Source organism: Panthera leo, chromosome D1 (genome assembly GCF_018350215.1).
Source record: "Panthera leo isolate Ple1 chromosome D1, P.leo_Ple1_pat1.1, whole genome shotgun sequence".
NCBI classification, from domain to species: domain Eukaryota; kingdom Metazoa; phylum Chordata; class Mammalia; order Carnivora; family Felidae; genus Panthera; species Panthera leo.
This window is the reverse complement of record NC_056688.1, coordinates 89,175,025-89,197,160: the sequence shown is the minus strand read 5'-3', so window position 1 is coordinate 89,197,160 and position 22,136 is coordinate 89,175,025. Positions and strand designations below refer to the sequence as shown.

Here is a 22,136-nt window from a genome sequence, read left to right as displayed (position 1 = left end):
AGACTGTCTAATTCCTGAGCTCAAACTCTCCTGGTACCTGGGTGACTTAAATTCCCGCATCTAACGGATGGATCGATTATGCTGATGTACGTCTCCGCTTGGCACGGCTTCAGGACCCGTGTGGTAGGGGAGAGTCCTTGCTAGCTCTAGTTTCGGTGGCACTGGTTGCCTGCGGCAAAGAGGGAGACTCGTAGAGCTGAAGGTCTGGCAGTCTTTGGGTCGAAATGCCTGCAAAAGTATTTAGGTAGTATTTGAGGTAGGTTGGTCCTCTCTATGGCCAGACACCCCACCTTTTCAACCTACGTGTATGTTCCTGGCTACTTCCTACTGGCAAGTGAGATTTTGACTGCGTTCCTGAGAGGGGCGGGGCGGAAAGGGAGAGTGAAAGCCAGAAGGCAGAGCGCTCAGTGCTGGTTGGGGAGAAACACATGAGAGGATTGAGTAGCTTGACAGGACTCTTTATTTTATTTTATTTTATTTTATTTTATTTTATTTTATTTTATTTTATTTTACTTTATTTTATTTTTAATGTTTTTATGTATTTTTGAGACAGAGCACAAGCAGTGGGGGGTGGGGGGGGAGGGGGTGGGGGGGGGGGGGAGAGGGAGACACAGAATCCAAAACAGGCTCCAGGCTCTGAGCTGTCAGCACAGAGCCCGACTCGGGGCTCAAACTCATGGACCGTGAGATCATGACCTGAGCCGAAGTAGGATGCTCAACCGACTGAGCCACCCAGGTGCCCCTTGACAGGACTTTGAAAAGAAGGAATGTGAATATAAACTTGTGGGTTTTGTAGAACATGTAGAACCTCTGTGACCGCCAACACTTCAGTTAAATGTTTTATTCCCTTGAGCTCTCAAGAGTGAGCTTTTGATGGAAACAGAGGATGAAGCTGGGTACTATGTCTGGGTCAATAAGCTGGGGACAAAGCACCTTTGGACATGGGAGCCCAAAGGCAGAAGTGGTTTAAAGCATGTGAGTCTCTCAGAAATACCCAGAAGTCTTAGGGAAGGCTTTGGAATACCACTGGCATGGACTGAGCGTTTGATTTAAACTTACCTAAATCTGAGTTACACTGGCTAGACAGAAATGGCTGAGATAATGGTGTCTGGGGGGATCTAGTGACTGGCCCTAAGTCAGAAATTATTTCCACCTGTCCCACTAGGGGCGGCCAATCCCCATGCAAGAGAAACGTCTCTACCTGCCTCCCCTGAGACCAGCTCTAGAAGCTGCGATTGATTTGTTGTATGTGTGGATTGGGGGAGGTGCCATTTCAGTGATAAATGAGGGAAGTTTGTGCCCCGTTTCCCCCCAAATGTGGGAGGACCTGTCACCCTCACTCTGGGATATCTGAAAGTCACAAGAGCCCAGCTCCCTCCCCTCTTTTTTTTTTTTTTTTAATTTGAGAGAAGAGGGAAATGCAGTGTTTACATTTTCCAGTTCCTGAATTCCAGGGTAAAGGGGCCAGAGGCCAGCTGGAGCTTTGAAAGCTACCAGATCAGTGGCAAAAAGTCTACCAGCTTCCAAGCCTGGTCTGTGTTTAAGGAATTCTGCTTGTCAGCCATCGTAAGATCTGGGCTGAGGCATTAGGTTGACAGTGAAATGTGTAGGAAAAAACAAACCTTGTACCTATAAGCAAAACTACTCAAGGAAGGCAGAGAATTAGAGCTGGTATTGTACTCTCTTAGTCAATGGGACCTTCCACTGCTCCCGGCTCAGCTCCACTCCTTTCATTTTTCTGGGGTACAGTTATCTGTGAGACAGACCCAGAGCCCGTGTGGTTGACAGCAGAGTGGGTAGGGGTTGTACCTCAAACCCTTCACCCTTGATGATGGAAGCACCAAATAGCCTCCCATCCTCTCGTGTATAAGGGACCTGACCGTAAGTTTGGCCACTCAGATAATTAATGGCGTTTGTGGTAAATACCAGGCTCTGTCCTATGTGCCTTACGTTTAATTTATTTAATGACACATGGAGGAACTTAGGTAGAGAGTACTCGCCCTGGCCACATGGCTGGACATCCATGTTGGAGCCCAGACAGTCTGGCTCCATAACACACGCTGGTGCCCTCCATGACACTGACTATGGTAGGTAGATGTGCCGGCTGTATTTTGGCTGACTCATAAAAGAACACGGTGTCAGTAAAGAAATCAGGTTATCCCTTGGGCATTGAAAGTGCTCAGAATGGCAGAAGTGAGGCCATATGCTCACCACTGCGGAGACGGAGAGGATGCGGGAGGAGGGAGAGAGGCATCAAAAGCCCCCGTGGGCCCATGTGGGATCTGGGACTGGGGGGGGGAGCCGTTCCCTGAAGGAAACTGAGGCACTGAGCAGAGGCCCAAAACTTTAACCAGTTGCTGGGAGCGCTGTCCACAAGATCATGTGTCTTATTCTGAACCAGCATAGAAAGTGAGACTTTCTTTGTCTCGTGGTCAACTTTTATCATCGGAATCACGTGTCTGTTTGCAAAGGGATAGAGTTAAGGATGAGCCGTGTTTCATGTCCAGCCCTGATACTATGTAGCGTATCTCCTTTATGGATTTATTCTGTCAAGATCATCAGTGTGTAAACCCTTAACGCTTTGGAATGGGAGAAGCAGGCCTGGAATAAATAAAGGCAAGCATTTTTTCCCCTTCTTTTTTGGCATAACGCAGTTGATGGATATAGCAGGGGATGGAGACACCATCCCCTTCCAGTAAAATTAAGATGGGCTTTAACCAATTCATTTCAACCATGAATAAGGATCTACTGCCTACCAGACACTAACGTGGAACAGTTAAGAGAAGTGCCCCCATCGTCTGGGCAGCAAACGAAGACACCTATTTCTGTCACCCTTCTGCCTCTGGAGCTGGGGAAATGCCTCTATTCCTGCGGTGTGGGTGTCTGTGTCACCACCCTCCCTGAGGTTCTGGCCGTTTCAGAGGGCTGCGTTAGTGGTTTGGCAGTGAGTCTCCGTGTGAGTAGAAGTCTGGTCAGTGGGTTTGGTGATTGGAAAACCGGGGCTGCCGCCAGAACAGAGTGAGGAACGCATTCAGGCAACGTTAGCTCATGGGGAGACAAGGCAGTTGTCTCATAAGCTGAATCCACGATTGGTTTAAAAAAAGTTTTTTCAGCCAGTTGAATGGAAAACCACTAAATGGAGGGGATGTTGACCCAGTTTGCTTCAAGTCAAATGAATCATTTGAAGACTGAGGAGCTGAAGGGTCAGTGTTTTTCAGAGCCCCCTCTCCACTTCCTTCATAGGATTCCTTGCATGTGATCAGTGAATCGCCCTCATGCTGGGATCTTCCCTCCGGATCAGCACTGAAAGTGGAGAGCACCTGAGATGTCCCAGGACACGTTGCCTGAGTTCAGCTTCTAGCTGGTCACTTCTACTCCCATACTTTGCCACATCCCCTTGGCTCACCTGGTTGTGAGCAGAAGCGGGGGTTTGGGTGCCAGTAAAGAATGTTTGTTGCAGGATTTCTTGGTCTGGCTTTCTGCCTCCCAGTGGGTGGTTGGCTGCCTGCTTCTGTGTGGTGCTCAGCCTTCCTTCTGTGCAAGCCCGGCTCCCCTGGCCAACCCACTGGTGGAACAGAACAAGCAAGCATCCCTAGTCTTTGTAGAAATGAGACACACACTGCAGTTAACAAAAATATTCACAGTAATAGACCCAATGGATTCCTCATACTGCACCATCGAGACTCCCGAGTGACAGCAAGAGCCGTTTCTAACCTCACTCTTTGTCAGAACTAACCTTTCCCTGGGAATCACACGTGCTTCACGTGTCCACATTCAGGTATTTATTCAGCAAACTTGATCACGCATCTACCCCGGGGCCAGGCGCGATCCTAGGTACTTGGGGATGTCATGATGAATAAGACAGAGTTCTTTTCCTTAAGGCACTTGAACAATCTATCGAAAGAGCTGTTGGTCCAGTCTGACATTTTTCCAAAGTGGGTTTCATGGCATTCTAATGCTGGAAGATATTCAGCAAAAATAAACAAACAAAACCGAGGGCATTATGATGAAAAATGTCTGGGGAATGTGGAGATTAACTGTTCACAAAGCATTTATAGACACTGCTAAGCCCTGCAATAAAGAAAGCAGTGATTAGCATTTCATAAGGTTAAGCACAGAATGTCTTTTCACACGATACCTTATACCACCAGTGGAGTTACTGCTCCTTAGAATATAGTTTGGCAAACTACTCCCTTGCCCATAAGGAACGCAACGCTGAAGAATACCTCACCATTACGGAGGATAAGGGAAGAAGGGAATTTGAAAGTCTGTAAAACGGGGGCTTCTCATTAGCCTTCTGCTGAGGGCAGGGCAGGAAGTCTGATGTCCTAGTCACTTACCACTCCCTGAGAGAGTGAAAGAGCCATGGATTTGGCCCCGTTCATGTTGAGAAACATCCTTGCCAGCATTGACCTGCATGGTTCATTGAGGAAACTCATTTCTCATAGTCAGGTTGCCTACAGTAATGCAGTCGGTCTGGGATCATTGGACAAACTGAATCTGATTAACAGGTGCCCACGGTGACGCAGCAGTTCTGGGGAGTGATGGAGCTGTGGCTTGACTCCCCAACTAGACTGTATCCTTGACTGTCACCAAGTCTCCCCTTCACAAGGATGCTACTTGAGCATCCTTCGAATCCCTGGAGGCACTGAGTCCCAGGACTGTTCATCACCAGTTACCCTCTCTTCTCCACTCCTCCTTCCCCCACCCTGCACACCCGGAGGCTTGTCTCCAATCCCTTGTTATTTACCCTGGTGCCTGCCAGCTCGGGAATAGCCCAGTCACTGTGACCGAGATTTACACACCCTGAAGTGGTCTGAGCTGTTTACACTGGGGCTGTATTCCAAAGAGACAGCACGTGAGTTTGAGCTGCTCATCAACCCGCTGTTTGCTGCTTCTGGGAACTTCTTTGTTCCTGCCTTTGCTAAATATTGTTCTTGTTGTCATGCAACACGTTTCTCTCTTGGCCCTAGCATTGCCTGCCCCTTCTCTCTGCCCTGACTTGTTTCAGATTGGATAACTGCGGTGGCAATGGGTAAGGGAGAAGACCTGTTGTTCCCTTAAGGGGTACCTTGCCAGAGTAGACTCAAGTCATCCATGACCTCAGCAAAGATCCAGCCTTCACTTGCCGTAATTCTGGAATTCACCTTTGATATAGATATCTCGGTATGGATGTGTCCAAGTTTGAATACACACGTACACAGAAGAGTAGAGATGTGGATGTGTGTTTGTATGAATATATATATGCACGGGGTGTAGAGTATTATGGTTTAAAGGATGGGGCAGGGTTTGAGTCCCGGCTCTGTTGTTCGTGGCTGCTTTTCTCTGGCAAGTTACCTAACCTTTTTCATGTGGCCTTACCACCTTCCAACCTGTAGACTGAGGATTGTAGTGTATTATGGGTTTATTGCAGGTGTTAAATGAGAATCTACTTAAAGTAGATTAGTGAAACGCCTTGCAAAACAGGAGTGCTCAGGAAGTTACAGTCGTCTCCTTCTCTCCCTTCTACTGTACTTCCCACCAGCAGACATTTCACAGGGTATCGAGAGGAAACACTGGCGGCTCTGTGTGTAGTAGGGTGGGAGTTACAAGGTCCCCTTGAGGCCCTCTTTGCCTCAGTCCACAGTCCTATCCTCTTTCCCTGTGGCTCTGTCAGAAAAAAAATCCCCTGAAGATTCACTGTAAGTTTCTCTCTTTGAGCCTTGCTACCTTCCCTTGGTTTTAGCATGCATCCACCTTACAACCTTAGAGGAAATGCCCTTCCGCACAGTGCCTTAGTTTCTCTGTGTTCGCACCAGGGCGAACGGTAGTTTCTTGCAGGGGCTGAGAGGTCAGTGTTTTTTGGAGCAGGTGATTCTGGATCCATAGTGTTGGTGTCCCAAACAGGAGATGCTCCCGGCCCCCTGTTGCGATTCGAAGGTGGAGCCAGGCAGGAAGCCTCAGGCAAAAAGAAGTTCCCCTTCTCTTGTTCTAGCCCCCAGAGCTGGGGGAGGTAGCTATAATGAAGGCTAGCCTGCCTGAAGCTGCTGCCAGCTTAGGGTTCCGTGAACAGGACATACCATCATAAACGCATCATCCTCACTCAACTTCCCTCCACATTCGACCAGTGCTGTTGGCCAGCTGGCTCTGGCAGGAGGAAAATCTGGCTTCTGCCGGGCATCAGTGACCCTGGATCTGAAGACAGTAACACTAACCCTGGAAGCTATTGGCAAGGAGGGAGATGTGGCCGACCAAGACTCCTGTGTAGCCTTGACGTGCTCCGATTCAGAAAGAAGGGTTTGAAAGTGTGGAAGATTGGGGGCAGGTGGGGTGGTTGGTAGAATTCTTGGATCCAGGGAAATCCAGATTGGATTTTTAGGGTAGAGCTTAAGTTTTATTGTTTTTAATTTGGCCATTCTGATGCTTCGGTTGATCTAATAATTTGCTGAATTCGATTGCCAAGTGCTTTTAGATGCATTATTAAATTTTTTTTTTGTAGTAGCCAATTCTACTGAGAAAATAAGACCCAGTCAGCTCGCTCGTTTTCCAACAATGGAAGTAACCCAGAAGCAGCTGTCCTTCAAGGATTTCCAGCACCACAGTTGTTGAAGATAATGGCAACTGGGGGCCCTTCCAAATGCCAGAGTTTAGGTTTTGTTCCCTTTGGCTATGGATGTCGACTTTCTATTTCTAGAAGAGAAGCAGCAGGAGGTGAGGTATGTCCTATTTAAATGGGTGTCTGAAGAGGGAGTATTAGGAAAAAGAGACCAAGAAATCTAGGAGCAAGGCGAGGAATTCAGAATGCCATGATTTAAACATGAGCCTACTGCTGAAAAATGCCATGTATGTGTGGGCCTCAGGAGAAGACATTATTACTCACCCCCTTCACTCCCTTCACCATCTGTGTCTTAGCCAAAGACGTGATGGCTCTTTATCCTGCAGAGAATATTGGTAATGTCTTGACAAATCTGTACTTTTTCTTTCAAAGCCCTTTCTGCTCATCGCCTTCTTCCACCTCAATGACGTCGACAACACCATCGGCCTACACCTCTCCGCTTGAAGCTTTGGGGGAAGGTGTCTTGTCTGCGATTGTCCAGCAGCGTAAAAGAGGGACAGATTTCAGGATTAAAATTTGGGTGGTCTGTTTCCCAAACGTGTCCATTTCGTCACTGCCGAATTTTTAATCTGCAAAGTCAGGGGAGTGAACTCTCTAGAATGAAGCTAGTGTGTTGGAAGGAATCTGTTTCTAGGCTCCGGCTCTAGAAAGAGGTGGGTTCTGATGTTCCTTCTTTCACCTGAAAACTGCCGCCCGGGGCAGTTTATTTACCCTGTCTGTTCCTCAGTTTCCTCATCTATCAAGCGAAGAAAATAATACTTACTTTGAGGGGTGGCTCTGAGGATTCAGTGAGCTGGTGTGGGCATGCCCTGCGGGTGTCGGGGCCCAGGGTGCAGAGGAGGGAATGAAGAACCACAGCGGAGAACAGTGTGCTTAATAAAGGGTGGGTAGGGACAGCTCGTGACACACTGACTTTTACCTCCCCGTCCCTCCCCATTGTGTGCATGCCTAAAAACCAGATTTCTACAGAATCCCTGAGAAGTTTTCTCACTCCTGATACCCAGAGGTGGTGACGAAAACCTTGACTGCACAGCTGTCATTATCTCATTAACAAGAGGAGCTGTAAAAAGGGGCAGCCAGAGGTCACCGAGTTGGGGAACCCAGCCAGGCTGGGACCGAGGGTCTCTGGCTGACAGGTTGGTTCTCAAAGGCTTAGGAAGAGACAAGGAGTCCCCGAGGGCCCAGTCAGCATTGCGTAAGCATCGCCTGTCCCCTGACTCACCATCCTGCCTGCCTGGGGTTTGCCTGTCATGGATCCCGATCCCGCAAGCAGGAGGTCTGACCCTGGGGAGTCAGGAAAGGCGTGTGCTGCCCGGACCTCAGCATGGGGAATGCAGATCGCATTTTTTAAAGTTTATTTATTTTTTGAAAGAGAGAGACAGAGCACGAGTGGGGGAGGGGCAGAGAGCGAGGGAAACACAGAATCTGAAGCAGGCTCCAGGTTCTGAGCTGTCAGCACAGAGCCCTACGTGGGGCCTGGACCCACGAGACATGAGATCATGATCTGAGCCACAGTCAGACGCTTAACTGACTGAGCCCCCCAGGCACCCCCGAGTTATGCGTCTTTTTTCCCCCTTCTGGTCTCAGAAGGTTTACGGAATGCAGGACGGTAAAGGCTCAGTAGAAATTTTAGTTACATGTGGTTACACGGGAGGACCTGGAGGTTTCGGGGGACAGAAAGGAGGGCTCTAACATCAAGGAGGAGTGAGCACCTGACAAAAGTGCCTTTCTTTGCCACCTTCTGGGGTGGTCTCCACCAGGGCCTTTCATCTGACAACTGATGTTTCCATCTTGCAAGGAACAGGCTGACCCTTGTTTTCATGGAGAATCCTCTGGGTTTTTTCAGATGGACCTTAACGGCCATCAGTTTCAAGTTATTTCCTTAAAATGTCGTGTTGAGAACACAGTACTTGAAGGCTACGGGGACACAGTCCCCCACCATCCTGTGGAGGTTAGCACCTGCTGTTTGAGGGATTATGGGCTCTCCATCTTGTCAGCAGGAGGGAGAGATCAGAGCTGGACAGCCTTCAAGCAGACTGTCAGGCTGCCGAGGGACCCTGCAAAATAACGATGGTGACAATGACATCAGCCAGCTTTCTTTCATTGATTCATTCATTCGACCTCCATGTATATGAAAGCTGAACTTGGGCCAGCTGGTCAGCATTGTCCTCATTGCCTTGGCATTCCCACTGATAGAGCAGGACTGAGAGCTCGAGTGCCTTCCATTTTCCACAGTGAGTTCTGGAAGAACCAAAGCTGGACCAAAACAATGGACTCTCTACTCTGCTAGGATGGCTTATGCCTCTAAACATGGCAGCTGAGAGGACAGAGCTTATGATACCAAAGTACTTTGCAACTCTCTTGCTTTTATTTGCCCTGATTTAAAAAAGAGGGGAGCAGGGGCACCTGGGTGGCTCAGTTGGTTAAGTGTCGGACTCTTGGTTTTGGCTCAGGTCATGATCTCACAGTTTGTGAGTTCGAGCTCACATGGGAATTGCTGCTGTTAGCCTGTCGCCTGCTTTGGATTCCCTGTCCCACTCTCTCTCTGCCCCTTTAATTAAAAACAAAAATTTTTTTTTTAATGTTTATTCATTTTTGAAAGGCAAAGACAGAGCGTGAGGGGGGAGGGGCAGAGAGAGGAAGACACAGAATCTGAAGCAGGCTCCAGGCTCTGAGCTGTCAGCACAGAGCCTGATGTGGGGCTTGAACTCACGAACCGCGAGATCATGACCTGAGCTGAAGTCGGACACTTAACTGACTGAGCCACTCAGGCGCCCCATCTGCCCCTTTAATTTTGATGAAAAAATTAAAAAAGAGGGGAGAGGGCACCTGCACACATGAGATAATTATGCAGCAATTTAAAACCACTTTTGGAGACTCTTAAGTGTCAAGAGAAGGCATCCATGATTGAAGTAAAGAAAAAGAAACAGTGGTTTCTAACCAGAAACGTTATATATGTTACCAGTTTCCAGAAGACTATGTGTACACACATATCAGTATCTGTATGTGTATATATATGTCCGTGGGAATAAGACAACTTGAAGCTTGCTGTTTATCCAGACAGCAACAATATTAAAGATATTCCTCAATATTTTTCATTCCGTTATGATTTTATTGTTGAAGCTTTCATAAGGAATCTTTGATATTAAAATGTGTAGTGTTTCATAAAAAAAAAAAAAAAGAGAGAACCGTAAATATTTTACCCAGTGGAAGAGCTCGGCGTGAACAAGTGTGAGTGGCACGCAGAACTCTCGGAGCTTGATTTCGTCATGGACGTGTGTTCTCAGTGCCTTGGTTTATCCCAGGCGAGTTCTTTGTGCTTTATTTGTGCTTCCTTCCTGGGAGGTGCTGACGGGATAAGGCGCATTTGCAGCTTATATAAGGTTTTGTTCTTAAATGTGGACGGCAGAGTAAAATTTGCTCACCTTCCGTAGCTGCTCATGCTGGGGGCGGTCCTGGCCCGTTGCCCCCTGAGCAGTGGGTTTTTCATCCCCTCCCTAGGCCTCCTGTCCTCCCAGAATTAATTGCCCAGAAAAGCTTTGGCATTTCTCTTTACTTCTTCTCCTACCTAGCTCTTTTCCTCCTTTTCCTCTCTGGTAAAGTGAAGAAGTGAGGCTACATCATTTTAACTTAAAAGAAAAACCTACTTCCCTGGGTGACGTTGAAGATTAAATTGCATGAACAATATAAAAGCACTTTAGGTAAACACATGCTGACATGCTTTAGTATTCACACGTACATCCAGTAACTTCTGCTATTGGAGAGGTTTCTCTCAATCCTACTTTCTGGAACTGGCCTCTAGCACCATATTGAAATTCCCTGAAATCTATACAGCAAAAGCCAAATGACCAATATGCCTTTTCTGCAAATGTAATTCTAAGAAATGGAGGGAGGAAAAGTCCAGGAGATTGCTTTTGTCTGCTTACCTCGTTTTAAAATCTCTTCAGCTGGTCAACTTTAATTATTTCTTACAGAATATTTCACTTATCTATTTATTTCTCACACATATATTTTGAGGGCACCTTCTCGTCTCTGTTAAAGCTGGAGAGAAAGAAGGGTGATGGATTTGCCAGACCAGAGGGAACAGGTCGAGTCACAAAACCATTAAAACCATTGCCTCCTCTGGCACTTACACGGATTTCTGAGTTTTTGGTTTTGTTTTGTTTTTTAAGATTTATTTACTTATGTATGTATGTATGTATGTATGTATGTATGTATGTATTTATTTATTTATTTATTTATTTATTTATTTATTTATTGAGTAATTGCTATACCCCAGGTGGGGGCTCGAACTCACAACCCCAAGATCAAGAGTCACATGTTTCACTGGCTGATCCAGCCAGGTGCCCCTCTACCTGTGGTTGTATTTAACGTCCTCCCCCCGCCGCCCCCCCCCCCCCAGCAACCCTGTGATTCCCATAGATTTGGTACTAATGTCCCTTCATGACCATCCATTTGTTCTCAGAGCATCCTGAAGTTTCCTTACCACAGTTAGTGATCATGTGTCTGTGAGGTCATTTGCCCTTAGTCTCCTCTTCTACAAAACAGTGACTTCTGTAAGGCTGGAAGGGTGTCTGTTTTTCTCTCCATCATATCCCAGCACCCAGCCTCCTACAGGACACAAGCAGACACTTGGTAAATACTTGTGCAATGAAAGAATGAATTTGTCAGTTCACCCGTATTCTTGGCACTGTGTTCAGTGGGGAAACTGAGGGACGGGGTGGTTAAACCTTTATTGATTTATTTTTTCTGAGAAGACGCAGCATGTTAGTTCTGTTAGTATGTTACCGCGGTAACAAATTACCACAGACTTACTAGTAACTTAGAACGGCACACCTTTATTTCTTCCAGTTCTGGCGGTCAGGAGTTTGAAATGAGTTTCCTGAGGCTACAATCGAGGTGTCGGCCTGTCTGCATTCCTTCAGGAGGCTCCAGGGGAGGGTCTGTTCCCGTGCCTTGTCCAGCTTCCAGAAGCTGCCTGTGTTCCTTGGCTCGTTGTCCCTTCCTCCATCTTCAGAGCACGTCAGTCCAGCCTCTGCTTCTGTTGTCACATCTTTCTGAGCATCCTGCCTCCCTCTTACGAGGGTCCTTGCAATGACGCTGGGTCCACCTGGACAATCCAGCATACTCTTCCCATCTCAAGATCCTTAAATTAGTTATATCTACAAAATCCCTTTTGCCTTGTAAGGCAACATTTTCATAGTTTTGGGGGGTTAGGATGTGGACGTCTTTGGGAGGGCCATTATTCTGTTTGCCACCCACAGAATCCTCGAAAAGGAGCAAGTTGGCGGACCTGGCAGACAGAATAGCTTCCCGGGATCATTCCCTTTGGTTAAGATGATACGGCGCCTGGGACGTTGCCTATGAAGTTAATATGATGGGCTTGGGAGGGCAGAGGTGGACTTGCTCATTGAAGTTAAAAGAAATGTCAATGAAGGCATTTTAGGGAATTAATTTCTGGGTAAAAAGGAGGCCAGAATATTCCATGGCTGGGCCAGAGGTGTTGCCTGCTGCTTAGGGGGAAATGGACGTCACTCTCTGTTGGAGTAGAGCCGACCTCACTTGGCCTTCTTAAGTTTAAAGGCTTGTAAAAGTTGCAAATTACTTTTATCCTGCCATTGCCCTCCCAGGAGTTACTCGTGCTTATAAATTCTTAGAAAAGCCTGAAGGATGTAGGGCTTACCCTAAGGTGAACAGAGGGAGGGCTAAGACACGAGCCACACCCCACAGGCATATTTGCTGTTCCTGGGGTTCAGATTGTGCACGGCTGGACAAGGTGGGGGCTGGACCCAAGGCAGGCAGCCTGGACCCACTGTCCCAGGCACTTCTCTACAGATGGAAAGTGCCTTAGTTCCAATAGCAAATTATGGGATGAAGCCAGCTCCCCTGGCTTGTAGCTCCAAGCTGGACCTACTGGATGGAAATACTGGACTATTGAAGAGAGGTAGCTCGGGCGTTAAGGCGGATTCATTCAATAAGCATTTATTGAGCGCCTTTTGTGTGCCAGACCCTTCCCTAGCAGCCGTGAACAAGTTAGATGTGGCTCCTACCAGCTTATGGTCATGTAAGGGATGCAGACAATAGGCAAGTAAATGGAAATGCAGAAAATGAGTATAAGTTGTGGTAAGGGCTAGACAAGGGAACACTTAGTAGAGATTATCATGGGGGGGGTGGAGCTGTGCACTTCCGGGAGAGAAGTCAGTGAGAACCTCTCTGAGCAGGTGTCATTTATCATAAGGCCTAAAAGGGTGAAACAGAGGCAGTGGGAAAAGCAAATGTGAAGGCCCGGAGGTGGACAAGAGCTTGGTGGTTTTGAGAAACTTCTAGAAGGTGGGAGACCATGGCCAAGAAAACGTTTGGAGGGGTAGGGAGTGGTGGGTTCTCAAAGGCCTGTGGGCCATGACGGAGCATTTGGGCTTTGTTCCAAATGCAGTGGGAGCCAACATGAACATTTTAAGTAAGGAACTGGTATGCTATATAGTAAAACCTTAGACTGTGAGTGTTGTGCAAAACAAGCAAGCATTTCTAATAAATTTTAGCTTGAGAAACGAGCCGTGTCTTGCAATATGAGTAGTATGTGATGCCGAATGTCACATGATCACAGCTGAGCCAATGGCTCTTCTGTTTCTTCTCTCGCTGTGGGATGGTGGGCGATCATCTCCCGTGCTTGGATGCTCGGTCTCAGGCCGTGGTGTTTGGCAGAAATCATGGATTTTTCAGAACATTGGAAGGTGCCCACAGCCGGTACTGGTGTATTTTTTGTCACTTCGAAGCACCCGTGGACAGTCCTTTGCTTTTCCATACAAGAGTAAGCTCAGGAATGCTTTGCCTCTTTCTAGGTCCGGCTGCCTGCAGATAGAGACCCATTCCTCTGCTGCCTTATTGCCAGCTACATTAAATACGGCGTATGACAAGAGTTTATTAATACTGTACTGTAGTCAACATCGGTTAGTGATAGTGGAAGTCGTCCCACACAACAACCCTCCTTTCTTGTCTCCCTCACACCAGCCAGGAAGGTTTTCAAAGGCAAGTGCAGGTTAATTTGTTTATTTTTCTCCATATCTTGTCCATACTGGACACCTGCAGGTCGCAGCCGTGCTGCATGCCTTTTCATGGCTGAGTAATATTCCACGGTCCGAGTACCATTGTATCCTGCACCACATTTCATTTACTCACTGATCTCCTGATGGACACTTGGGTTGTTTCCCCCTTTTGACTCCGAGGAATAATGCTGCAATGAACATTGGCCTACACGCATCTGTTTTGGGTCTCTGTTTTTGATTTTTTGGGAAGATAGGTGGGAGTAGAATCGCTGGGCCTCAGCGATATTTCGATGTTTGCCTTTGAAGGAATCGCCACCCTGGTTTCCACTGCACCCACCTTACCTTCCCACCAGCAGCACACGAGGGTTCCAGTCCCTCCACATCTTTGCCACCTCTTATTATTTTTCTTTTTTGTAGCCACCTGGTACTGTGAGCTGGTATCTCTTCATGGTTTTATTTTGCATTTCCTCAGTGACTTGTGATGTCAACCATCTTCTTATGAGCTTATTGGCCATTTGTTTATCTTCTTTGGAGAAATACGTCTTCATGCTACTTGCCTGTTTGTCTTTCTGAGGTGGCGTCGTAGGAGTTCTTTATGTATTTTTGATACGAAGCCCTTATCAAATCTTTCATTTGCAAATCTTTCCCCCCATTTTGTAGGCTGTCTTTTTACTTTCTTGACATGTCCTTTGTTGCACAAAATTTATTAATTGTGATAAAGCCCCATCTATCTGTTTTTTCTCTGTTGTTCAAGTTTAAGGGTCGTATTTAAGGACTCGTTGCCAAATACGATGGAGATTTACCTTTGTGTTTTCTCCTGCTCTTTCTCATTTTTAACCATTATGTTCTCATCTGCATTTTCTTTTATTTAAGTTATTTTTTTAATGTTTATTTATTTTTGAGAGAGAGCGAGCAAGCAGGGGAGGGGCAGAGAGAGGGGGAGACACAGAATCCGAAGCAGGCTTCAGGCACCAAGCTGTCAGCACAGAGCCTGACGTGGGGCTTGAACCCACAAACCGTGAGATCACGACCTGAGCCGAAGTCGGACACTTCACTGACTGAGGCACCCAGGCGCCCCTTGTCTACACTTTAGAAGTCATTCACTTCATCCAGCCAACATCAGAAACATGGGGAGCCGAGTATCTATCCCAGTGTCTGTCCTGGAGGGGCCCGTAAAGTAGTGGGGGAAACTAAACCTCACTAGTGAGTGACATTACAGTAATCTCTACCAATCACTCCCAAATGCCATCGTGAGGACCTTTGCTGGCTGGCCAAAGTTTGTGGGGGGAAAATTAGAAAATTTTTCAAAAAGCTAAATTTATTCCATGTCAGGAACCATCTCTTATTATGCAAGTGGTTCCTTGCTATGATGCTAGAATGTTCTTATGACCTGAGGCTGACCGGAGATGGTGATAGTTTCTCTAGATGGTTCTACCTGGCAGGTTAAGGATGATCAACTCAGCGTCAGGCTTCCAAATTTAGGAGGGGAAAACAGAAAACTAAACTGTGAAATTCGAGAGGTCAGAAGCCACCACAGATCCTAGTGTTGGTTTATGTGGGCCTGCAAAGCATGTTGGGGGATCCTTGCCCAGGGTTTTCAGGGACGACTTCACAGAGAAGCCAGATTCGCTTTCTCCCTCAAATATCTGACCTATTTCTTCTTCAGTCATCGTCTTTGTGCAAAATTTTTAGAAACTGAGAGTGGATGAGAAAAAAGAGCCAATCAAAACTCAGTCTGTTTTTTAGGCTGGGTTCCTCTGGGCAGCCTCCAACCGAGTCCTCTTATAGATTTTACCAGATGGTTTTTCTTTTTCATTTACTTAAGGTATGTTTTAAAAAAGAAAGAAAGACAGAAGTTCTACCCAGAAATACTTCTCTCTCTCTCCCTCTCTCTCTCTCTCTCTCTCTCTCTCTCATGGGAAAGAACGCTCAGTTGTATTTGGGGACTGAATGAAGTTTTGCCAATGAGTTCACCCTGGTAAAACATTGAAATTCTCCCAGACATACTAATTAAGATACTTTTTGTCTTTTTTGTTGGTGTTAGCTTTGAAGATACGATAAAAATGGCATGCTGCAAAATCGAGGAGCCAAGTTTGGAGGAAATGACATGGTCTCTGCTTGGCAATTAGCCTTGAACTTGAATGGCCTCGTCTAGAGAGTAGTCTCCAAACTTTTTTGATGGCCCAAATGTCTGGGCTATGCTATACAGGTGTTCAGTTGAGTGGTTCCTCCTGGAGTTGTGCAGTGTACAACCTATGTAGCTGTAAGCAGTAGCCGGATGCACCCCAGCAAAAATAGAAATGAGCATAGACACTCAAGAAATGTATACTTGTTTATATTATTTTTGTGTATTCGCACAGATTATATATTGATAAAACATCAGTTCTTAGCTTTTTTTTTTTCAAGAAATAAAAATGAATAATACTTCTAACACAATTTCATCTGTGCCCCGGTGGATGGTTTTGAACACCCTTCAGGTCAGGCCACCCCACTTTGGAGACACTGGCCTAGGAAGAATCCCCACGGCCTTCTCTATTGTTCAGGCAGGATGATGCATTTATTTAATTTATTTATTTATTTTAATTTTTTTTAACATTTATTTATTTTTGAGACAGAGAGAGACAGAGCATGAACGGGGGAGGGGCAGAGAGAGAGGGAGACACAGAATTGGAAACAGGCTCCAGGCTCTGAGCCATCAGCCCAGAGCCCGACGCGGGGCTCGAACTCCCGGATCGTGAGATCGTGACCTGAGCCGAAGTCGGACGCTCAACCGACTGAGCCACCCAGGCGCCCCAGGATGACGCCTTTATTTATTTATTTATTTATTTATTTATTTATTTTATTTATTTATTTGTTTGTTTATTTATTTATTTATTTTTGGATGATGCCTTTATAGGGCAAGGTTGCATCGTCCCAGTAGAGCCCTCATGGGTCTTACCCCTTCCTACCAGAACCCCTGTGCTCAGCTGCCGGTTTCCATTTCAGAGTACACGGTCATTAATGAGGCCTGCCCGGGAGCCGAGTGGAATATCATGTGTCGGGAGTGCTGTGAGTACGATCAGATCGAATGCGTCTGCCCTGGAAAGAAGGAGGTAGTGGGCTACACCATCCCTTGCTGCAGGAACGAGGAGAATGAGTGCGACTCCTGCCTCATTCACCCAGGTGAGCATGGAATGCGAGACCTCAGGCTGCCTTCGGCTTTCCTGAGGTCGTGAATGGGAAGGGGCTTAACATCCTGGCCGACAGATACCAGGAGGCTGTGATGCCGCGACCTGAAAAGTGGCATGATTCTGCCCTGTTCTAACTTCAGGCCAGGGAAGTGGAGGAATTAGAACCCTCTTCACCGTTAACATGGGAAAGCTGTGAATTCATCCACTTTTTCGGTCATTTAATGAAAGACTCGGCAGCTCCTATGGACCATAGCAGATACTGGGAATACAATGATGTTTTTTTTAAAAAAGACATATTCCCTGCATTCCCAGAGCTTGTAGCCTGGCGGGGGCGATGGACGAGTAAACAGGCAGCTACAGTACACAGCGTGGGGAGTGCTGTGATAGAGAAGCACCAGGTGCCATGGGAGCGGGGATGGCGACGGAGGGTGGCGGTGGAGCTTACTGGAGGAGGTGATAGGTGTGCCCAAGGTGGAAGCGGCAAACTGAATGGGGTGGAGGGGGTGTGGTAGAGAGCTCAAGCCGTAGCCGAGAGCATGTGCTAAGTCCCTGTGGCAAGAGAAAGCATGGGGTTTGGGAATTGCATGTTCCTGGTCTGGCCAAAGGAAGCTGTATGTGTGTGTGTGTGTGTGTGTGTGTGTGTGTGTGAGAGAGAGAGAGAGAGAGAGAGAGAGAGAGAGAGAGATGAGAAACATGAAGAGTGATAAACAGACAAAGAGAAAAGATTCTAAGAGAGCTATCTGAGGGTCCAACCCCCATAGGCTTTGCACGTTGTGCTTTGACTTTAGGCTATATCCTGAAGAAATTTTAGCAACATTGGAGATCTTTGAGTAAAGACGTGAAACACGATTTTCTCTTTGGCTGAGGTATGGAGAAGGATTAGAGGAAGGGCAGGCCAGGAGGCGGGGGGTGGGGGGGGGTTGTGTAACGGAGACCTTAATGAATGCTGAAGCCTTGCAGATGGAGAGAGGTGGCGGGATTTCAGAGCAATGCAAGGGAGTGGAATTGCCAACAGTTTGGGATTGGCTGGATGGGGAAGGGAAGGGAAAAGCAGAAGTCAAGGATGATGCTCTGGCTCTGAGCTGGACATTTAGGAGGGGGTCCCAGTAATATAAGAGCATCTGAAGGTGAGACGGGACCTTCCCAGGCCACCGTGTACTTTTCTTTGCCTTCTTCCGAGCCACCGTATCCCCACCACTGAGGGGACAGTGAATTGTCGTTTTTCACTGCAGTGCCTGTCTGCCCAGAGGCCCGTGAACACCCTGAGCCTCAGACTGAAGATGTTTCCAATGTGATTAGCAAGCCACCGAACAATTTCTAGGCGTTTTCCTGTCTGCTCCCTGGCGCGTCTGGCTTTTCCCAGGGGCATCTTACCTTTTCCCTCGTAGGCCAGATCAAAAGGAAGATGTAGAGAGTTTCCAACATGCTTTCCTCGGGCTGAAGACTGAAAGGATGTCAAAAGTGCATTTGGGGAATTTCTCTCGTTTCTGCTTTTCCCCCCTCTTTGACAAACACCCAGAATGACGCACGTAACTACCAGGAAGTTTCTTTTGTGGGAAGCTATAGAAGTGGAAAGAAAATGGGGCTCAAGTAAACAAGTGATATTTCTAAACTGTCTTCCTTCTTAGAAGAGAGCAATGCTGAGTTTGGAAATTCGAGTGACCTCGGTATAGCCTTTGTCCATTTGATCTAGAAAAGAAACCAACTACCCCAATTTTCTGATGGTTAGTGTGGTTTGGAGGGAAATACTTGAGTAATGCTTTCAGATTTTCTAAGGAAATTTTGGGAACGAAACCAGGGTCTCTCAACCCGGGATCCTTGGTAGTGGTATCAGTCTTTGAACGATTTTCAGTATTTCCAAAAGCCTGATGGTCACTGTTGGGGTGAGGGCAGGGCTTTGATTTTATGATAAGTAAGAGAACTTCATAAGTGGTGCTTTGTGCTTCCTGCTACATTGTACAGACGGCAGTCAACACCTGTCTCAGCCATACCAACCTCTTCCTGTTACGTCACACAAGAGGCACCCGGTGTCGCCCCCTTGAGGAATGCTAGGAATGATCTTTGGACCTAAGCGGTGACCAGCTGGTTGTTCCTGAAAGGGCAGGTTACATAAAGGCTTGTTTTCTTTTTCTCATGTTCAGAATAGTGAGTTGATGCCCTAGCAGTTCCTACTGGTGATCAAAGAACCGTGTGCATGGTGTGTGTCAGTGTGAAATTATGAATTTAGGTGCTTTTACTCATGTGGTTTAATCCATTTCAGTCATGATTCATTTTCATGCATACATCCCCCTATCTCAGGACACTGGGGGGCCCCCCTCCGTGTCCATCTGTGTTCTTCGACATGACCACTCTAGTGTTTGAGATCTTACTTGATTTCAGGCTCTTCTTGTGTATTTTCTGCCCCAGATCTGGAATCAGCCATTCCTCCAAGGAATTCTGGGCTGACGCCATAATCTGGGCTCCAAACATGTTCCTTGTTCCTGGACTGTCCTTGCTGTACAAGGCTATCATTTATTTATTTAAAGTGGATGGGGCTAGGAAATACGTATTTTTAAACAGAGAAAAAAGGAGTTTATGCTGGTAGTCAAGCTCAAATGTAATATTCCGAGGTGGTTTAATTAACTTTGCTAATTTTATATTTGCGTGTCTTTTCTGTCATGGTGAAGACACTGTTTCCTAATGGTATTTACCTAATCATTTATTGCTTTATCTTATAGCATCATATCATTGTACAAAATAGTAATAACACTATTTTTTTTTTTGCGGTAACACCATTAATACTAACAAGGCCACTGATTATTACGGTTTTTATTGACCTTAGGCTACATCCCCCTAAATATAGTCGTTCTTTCGTCTGTGGTGTTACACCACGTACTTGATATATAGGCAGGTTTTTTGTTTCCATCTGTGTTCTTATTTGACAACAATATACACATTCGTATATACATTTATATATCTTTCCCCTGGCACAAAAGACAGCCTACGATAAACACTGCTAACTACCTTGCTTTTTGTTTTCCTCTTAACAATATATGCTGGAGATCACTCACTGACCGGATGGATAAAGCCATTTTTTTTTCCATTTCTTTTTACGGTTGCATGTAACTGCATTGTGTGGACTCCTATAGTTTACGAGTATTTGGGTTGTTTCCAGCCTTTTGCTATTATAAATAATACTACAGCGAAGAGCCTTAGACATACATCACTTAGTATTTTGCAGTGTTCTTTGGGGTAGGTTCCTGGAAGAGAGGTTGCTGAGTCAAAGAGAGGTGCCTATGTCATGTTGCCGGCCTTTGTATCGTCCCCCGTGCACTTGGCATTCTCAGCAGCCGGGTATGAGGGTGCTGTTTTCCCAAAGCCTTGCGACACAAATCGTTGTGGATTTTTGCCAGTCTCAAAGGTGAGAGATGGGATCGCAGCACAGTTTTAGAATCTCTATTCTTTTCCTCATTATGGTAGACAACCATCTCCTCTGGTGGCAGTGGTTACAGGCAGGTCCACACCCAGGCACATGGTGTGGGGATGTCAGTAGTGATGTCCCACGGTGTCCCGCAGCACTCGGGCCCTCCCTGGATCAAGTGTGCCGTGTATTTTCGTGTGGCTTGAGGCTAGGTAGCTCTGAACTCAGTCCTCTGGCTTTTCTGGCAATGCTGTGAGCTACTTAGTGTCTTTGCATCATAGCCTTGCTCATCTTGATCACCTGGCTGTTTTTTGTGGCTTGCACCCAAAGGCCTTGAAGTTACTGTGCCCAGAGAGAGAGTTGGCGGGGTAGTTAGGGGCAGACTCGGAGTCCGTTTGCCTCCTCAGTGGCAGAGTGGATAGGGAACCAATGTGGGGAAAGTGCCACATGGGTGAAGATGGCCTTTGGAAAGCACGGTGACTCCCCTGGGACCCGGTTGTGGGCCACATGACCCACTGGGATTTGATGAATCATATCAGCAGCTCTTCTTCCCTGGTGGGAGGAAGCAGTAGGACAGGGAAGCCGCATCAGGGTGGTGTGCAAAGAGAGGACTGCAAGTGCACACTACGGGCGGATGAAAACCCAGTTTCAGCCCAGATCACAGAGGTGTGTTATCAGCTCAAGGAAACGCTGGTCGTCTCAAATGGTTGAGAAACCTGGATTAGCAGTTCATCTCTCCATCCACCCACCCATCCCTCCGTCCATCCGTCCATCGCGTCCACTTATTCATTCATTCAAATAGTACTTATTGAACACCTGCTATGTTCCAGCTATCACATTAAGTGCTGGGAATATATTGTTGAACAAGATGCAGTTCCTGACGTCAGCCTGTCGTAGGCAAACAGACAAGCAGTTACACATTGAGCAGGTTATGTGCAGGGGTAGGAGAAGCCACGTGCAGGTATGAGTGCAGAGTAAGAATTATAGTTCATATTTGGGGGGTAGGTACTATGTGCCGAGTCCTTTATATGTATGTGTTCATTTAATTTTTAAAATAACCCTTAGGGGCAGGTACAGTTTTTACCCCCTGTTTTACAGATGATAACATGAGGGCACGGAGAGCTTCAGCAGTTTGCTCAGGGAAACACAGCCGGAGAACTTAGCTCTCCATTTTGATAAGTGGGATCGAATTATCTCTATCTTTCATCACTGCCCCCCTCCCCTCAGGAGACTGTGTTTTAAAAATGACCCTTAACTGGGAACTGCTCAACCTTCTGCTGTGGCCTGCTGGTGGGGGCAGTGCGACACGTTCTGGGGTGAGCCCCTTATTAGGCGTTAAGGTTGTTTCCCCGGCATACTTGGGTTATGGAAGTATATGGTATAGAAGACTATTTAACAGAACAGGAAGATACTATCTATTATTAACTGAAAAAGTAAGTTACAAAAACAGAATGTACAGTCTATGGCACAAGCTTAATTTTAAGAAAATGTGTTTTTGTATATACACAGAGAGGGTGTGTTACCAACCGTTGTTCCTGGGTGATGGACCGTTAGATGTCTTTAATTTAATTCTCTTTGCCTGTCTGAATTTTCTAAATATTCCACAATATGGACATAATACTTTTAGAAAGAGAAATAAATATGCTACATTGATAGATTCTAGCTTTTACTAGAAGTAGGTTTATGTTACTTCAAAACGTCAGCCACTAACTCGGAAGATGGTTCAGACCACCCCCACCCCCTTGGACTCCTCGCTGTGGATTCTGGTGACTCTGGCATTTTCCTAGGAATGAGTATCTTTTCCCAAGGGCTCAGGCACCTTTCTAGGCCCAGAGGCCTTCATCTGAGATGGGGCCCTGAGAAGTTACGATGTCTCTCTCCTGCTGTCCATTAGAGACCGTAAGTGTTTTTTTTTTTTTTTAATTTTT

General features: G+C 46.5%; 1 protein-coding gene across 1 annotated transcript in view; it reads left to right on the top strand.

Annotated features, from left to right (window-relative positions):
* Window positions 1–22,136, top strand: part of PAMR1 (peptidase domain containing associated with muscle regeneration 1) — a 75,604-nt gene that overhangs the window by 3,576 nt on the left and 49,892 nt on the right. The window contains exon 2 of the mRNA XM_042906412.1: window positions 16,624–16,800. Coding sequence (XP_042762346.1) covers window positions 16,624–16,800 — 177 coding nt within the window. The remainder of the gene's footprint in view (window positions 1–16,623; window positions 16,801–22,136) is intronic.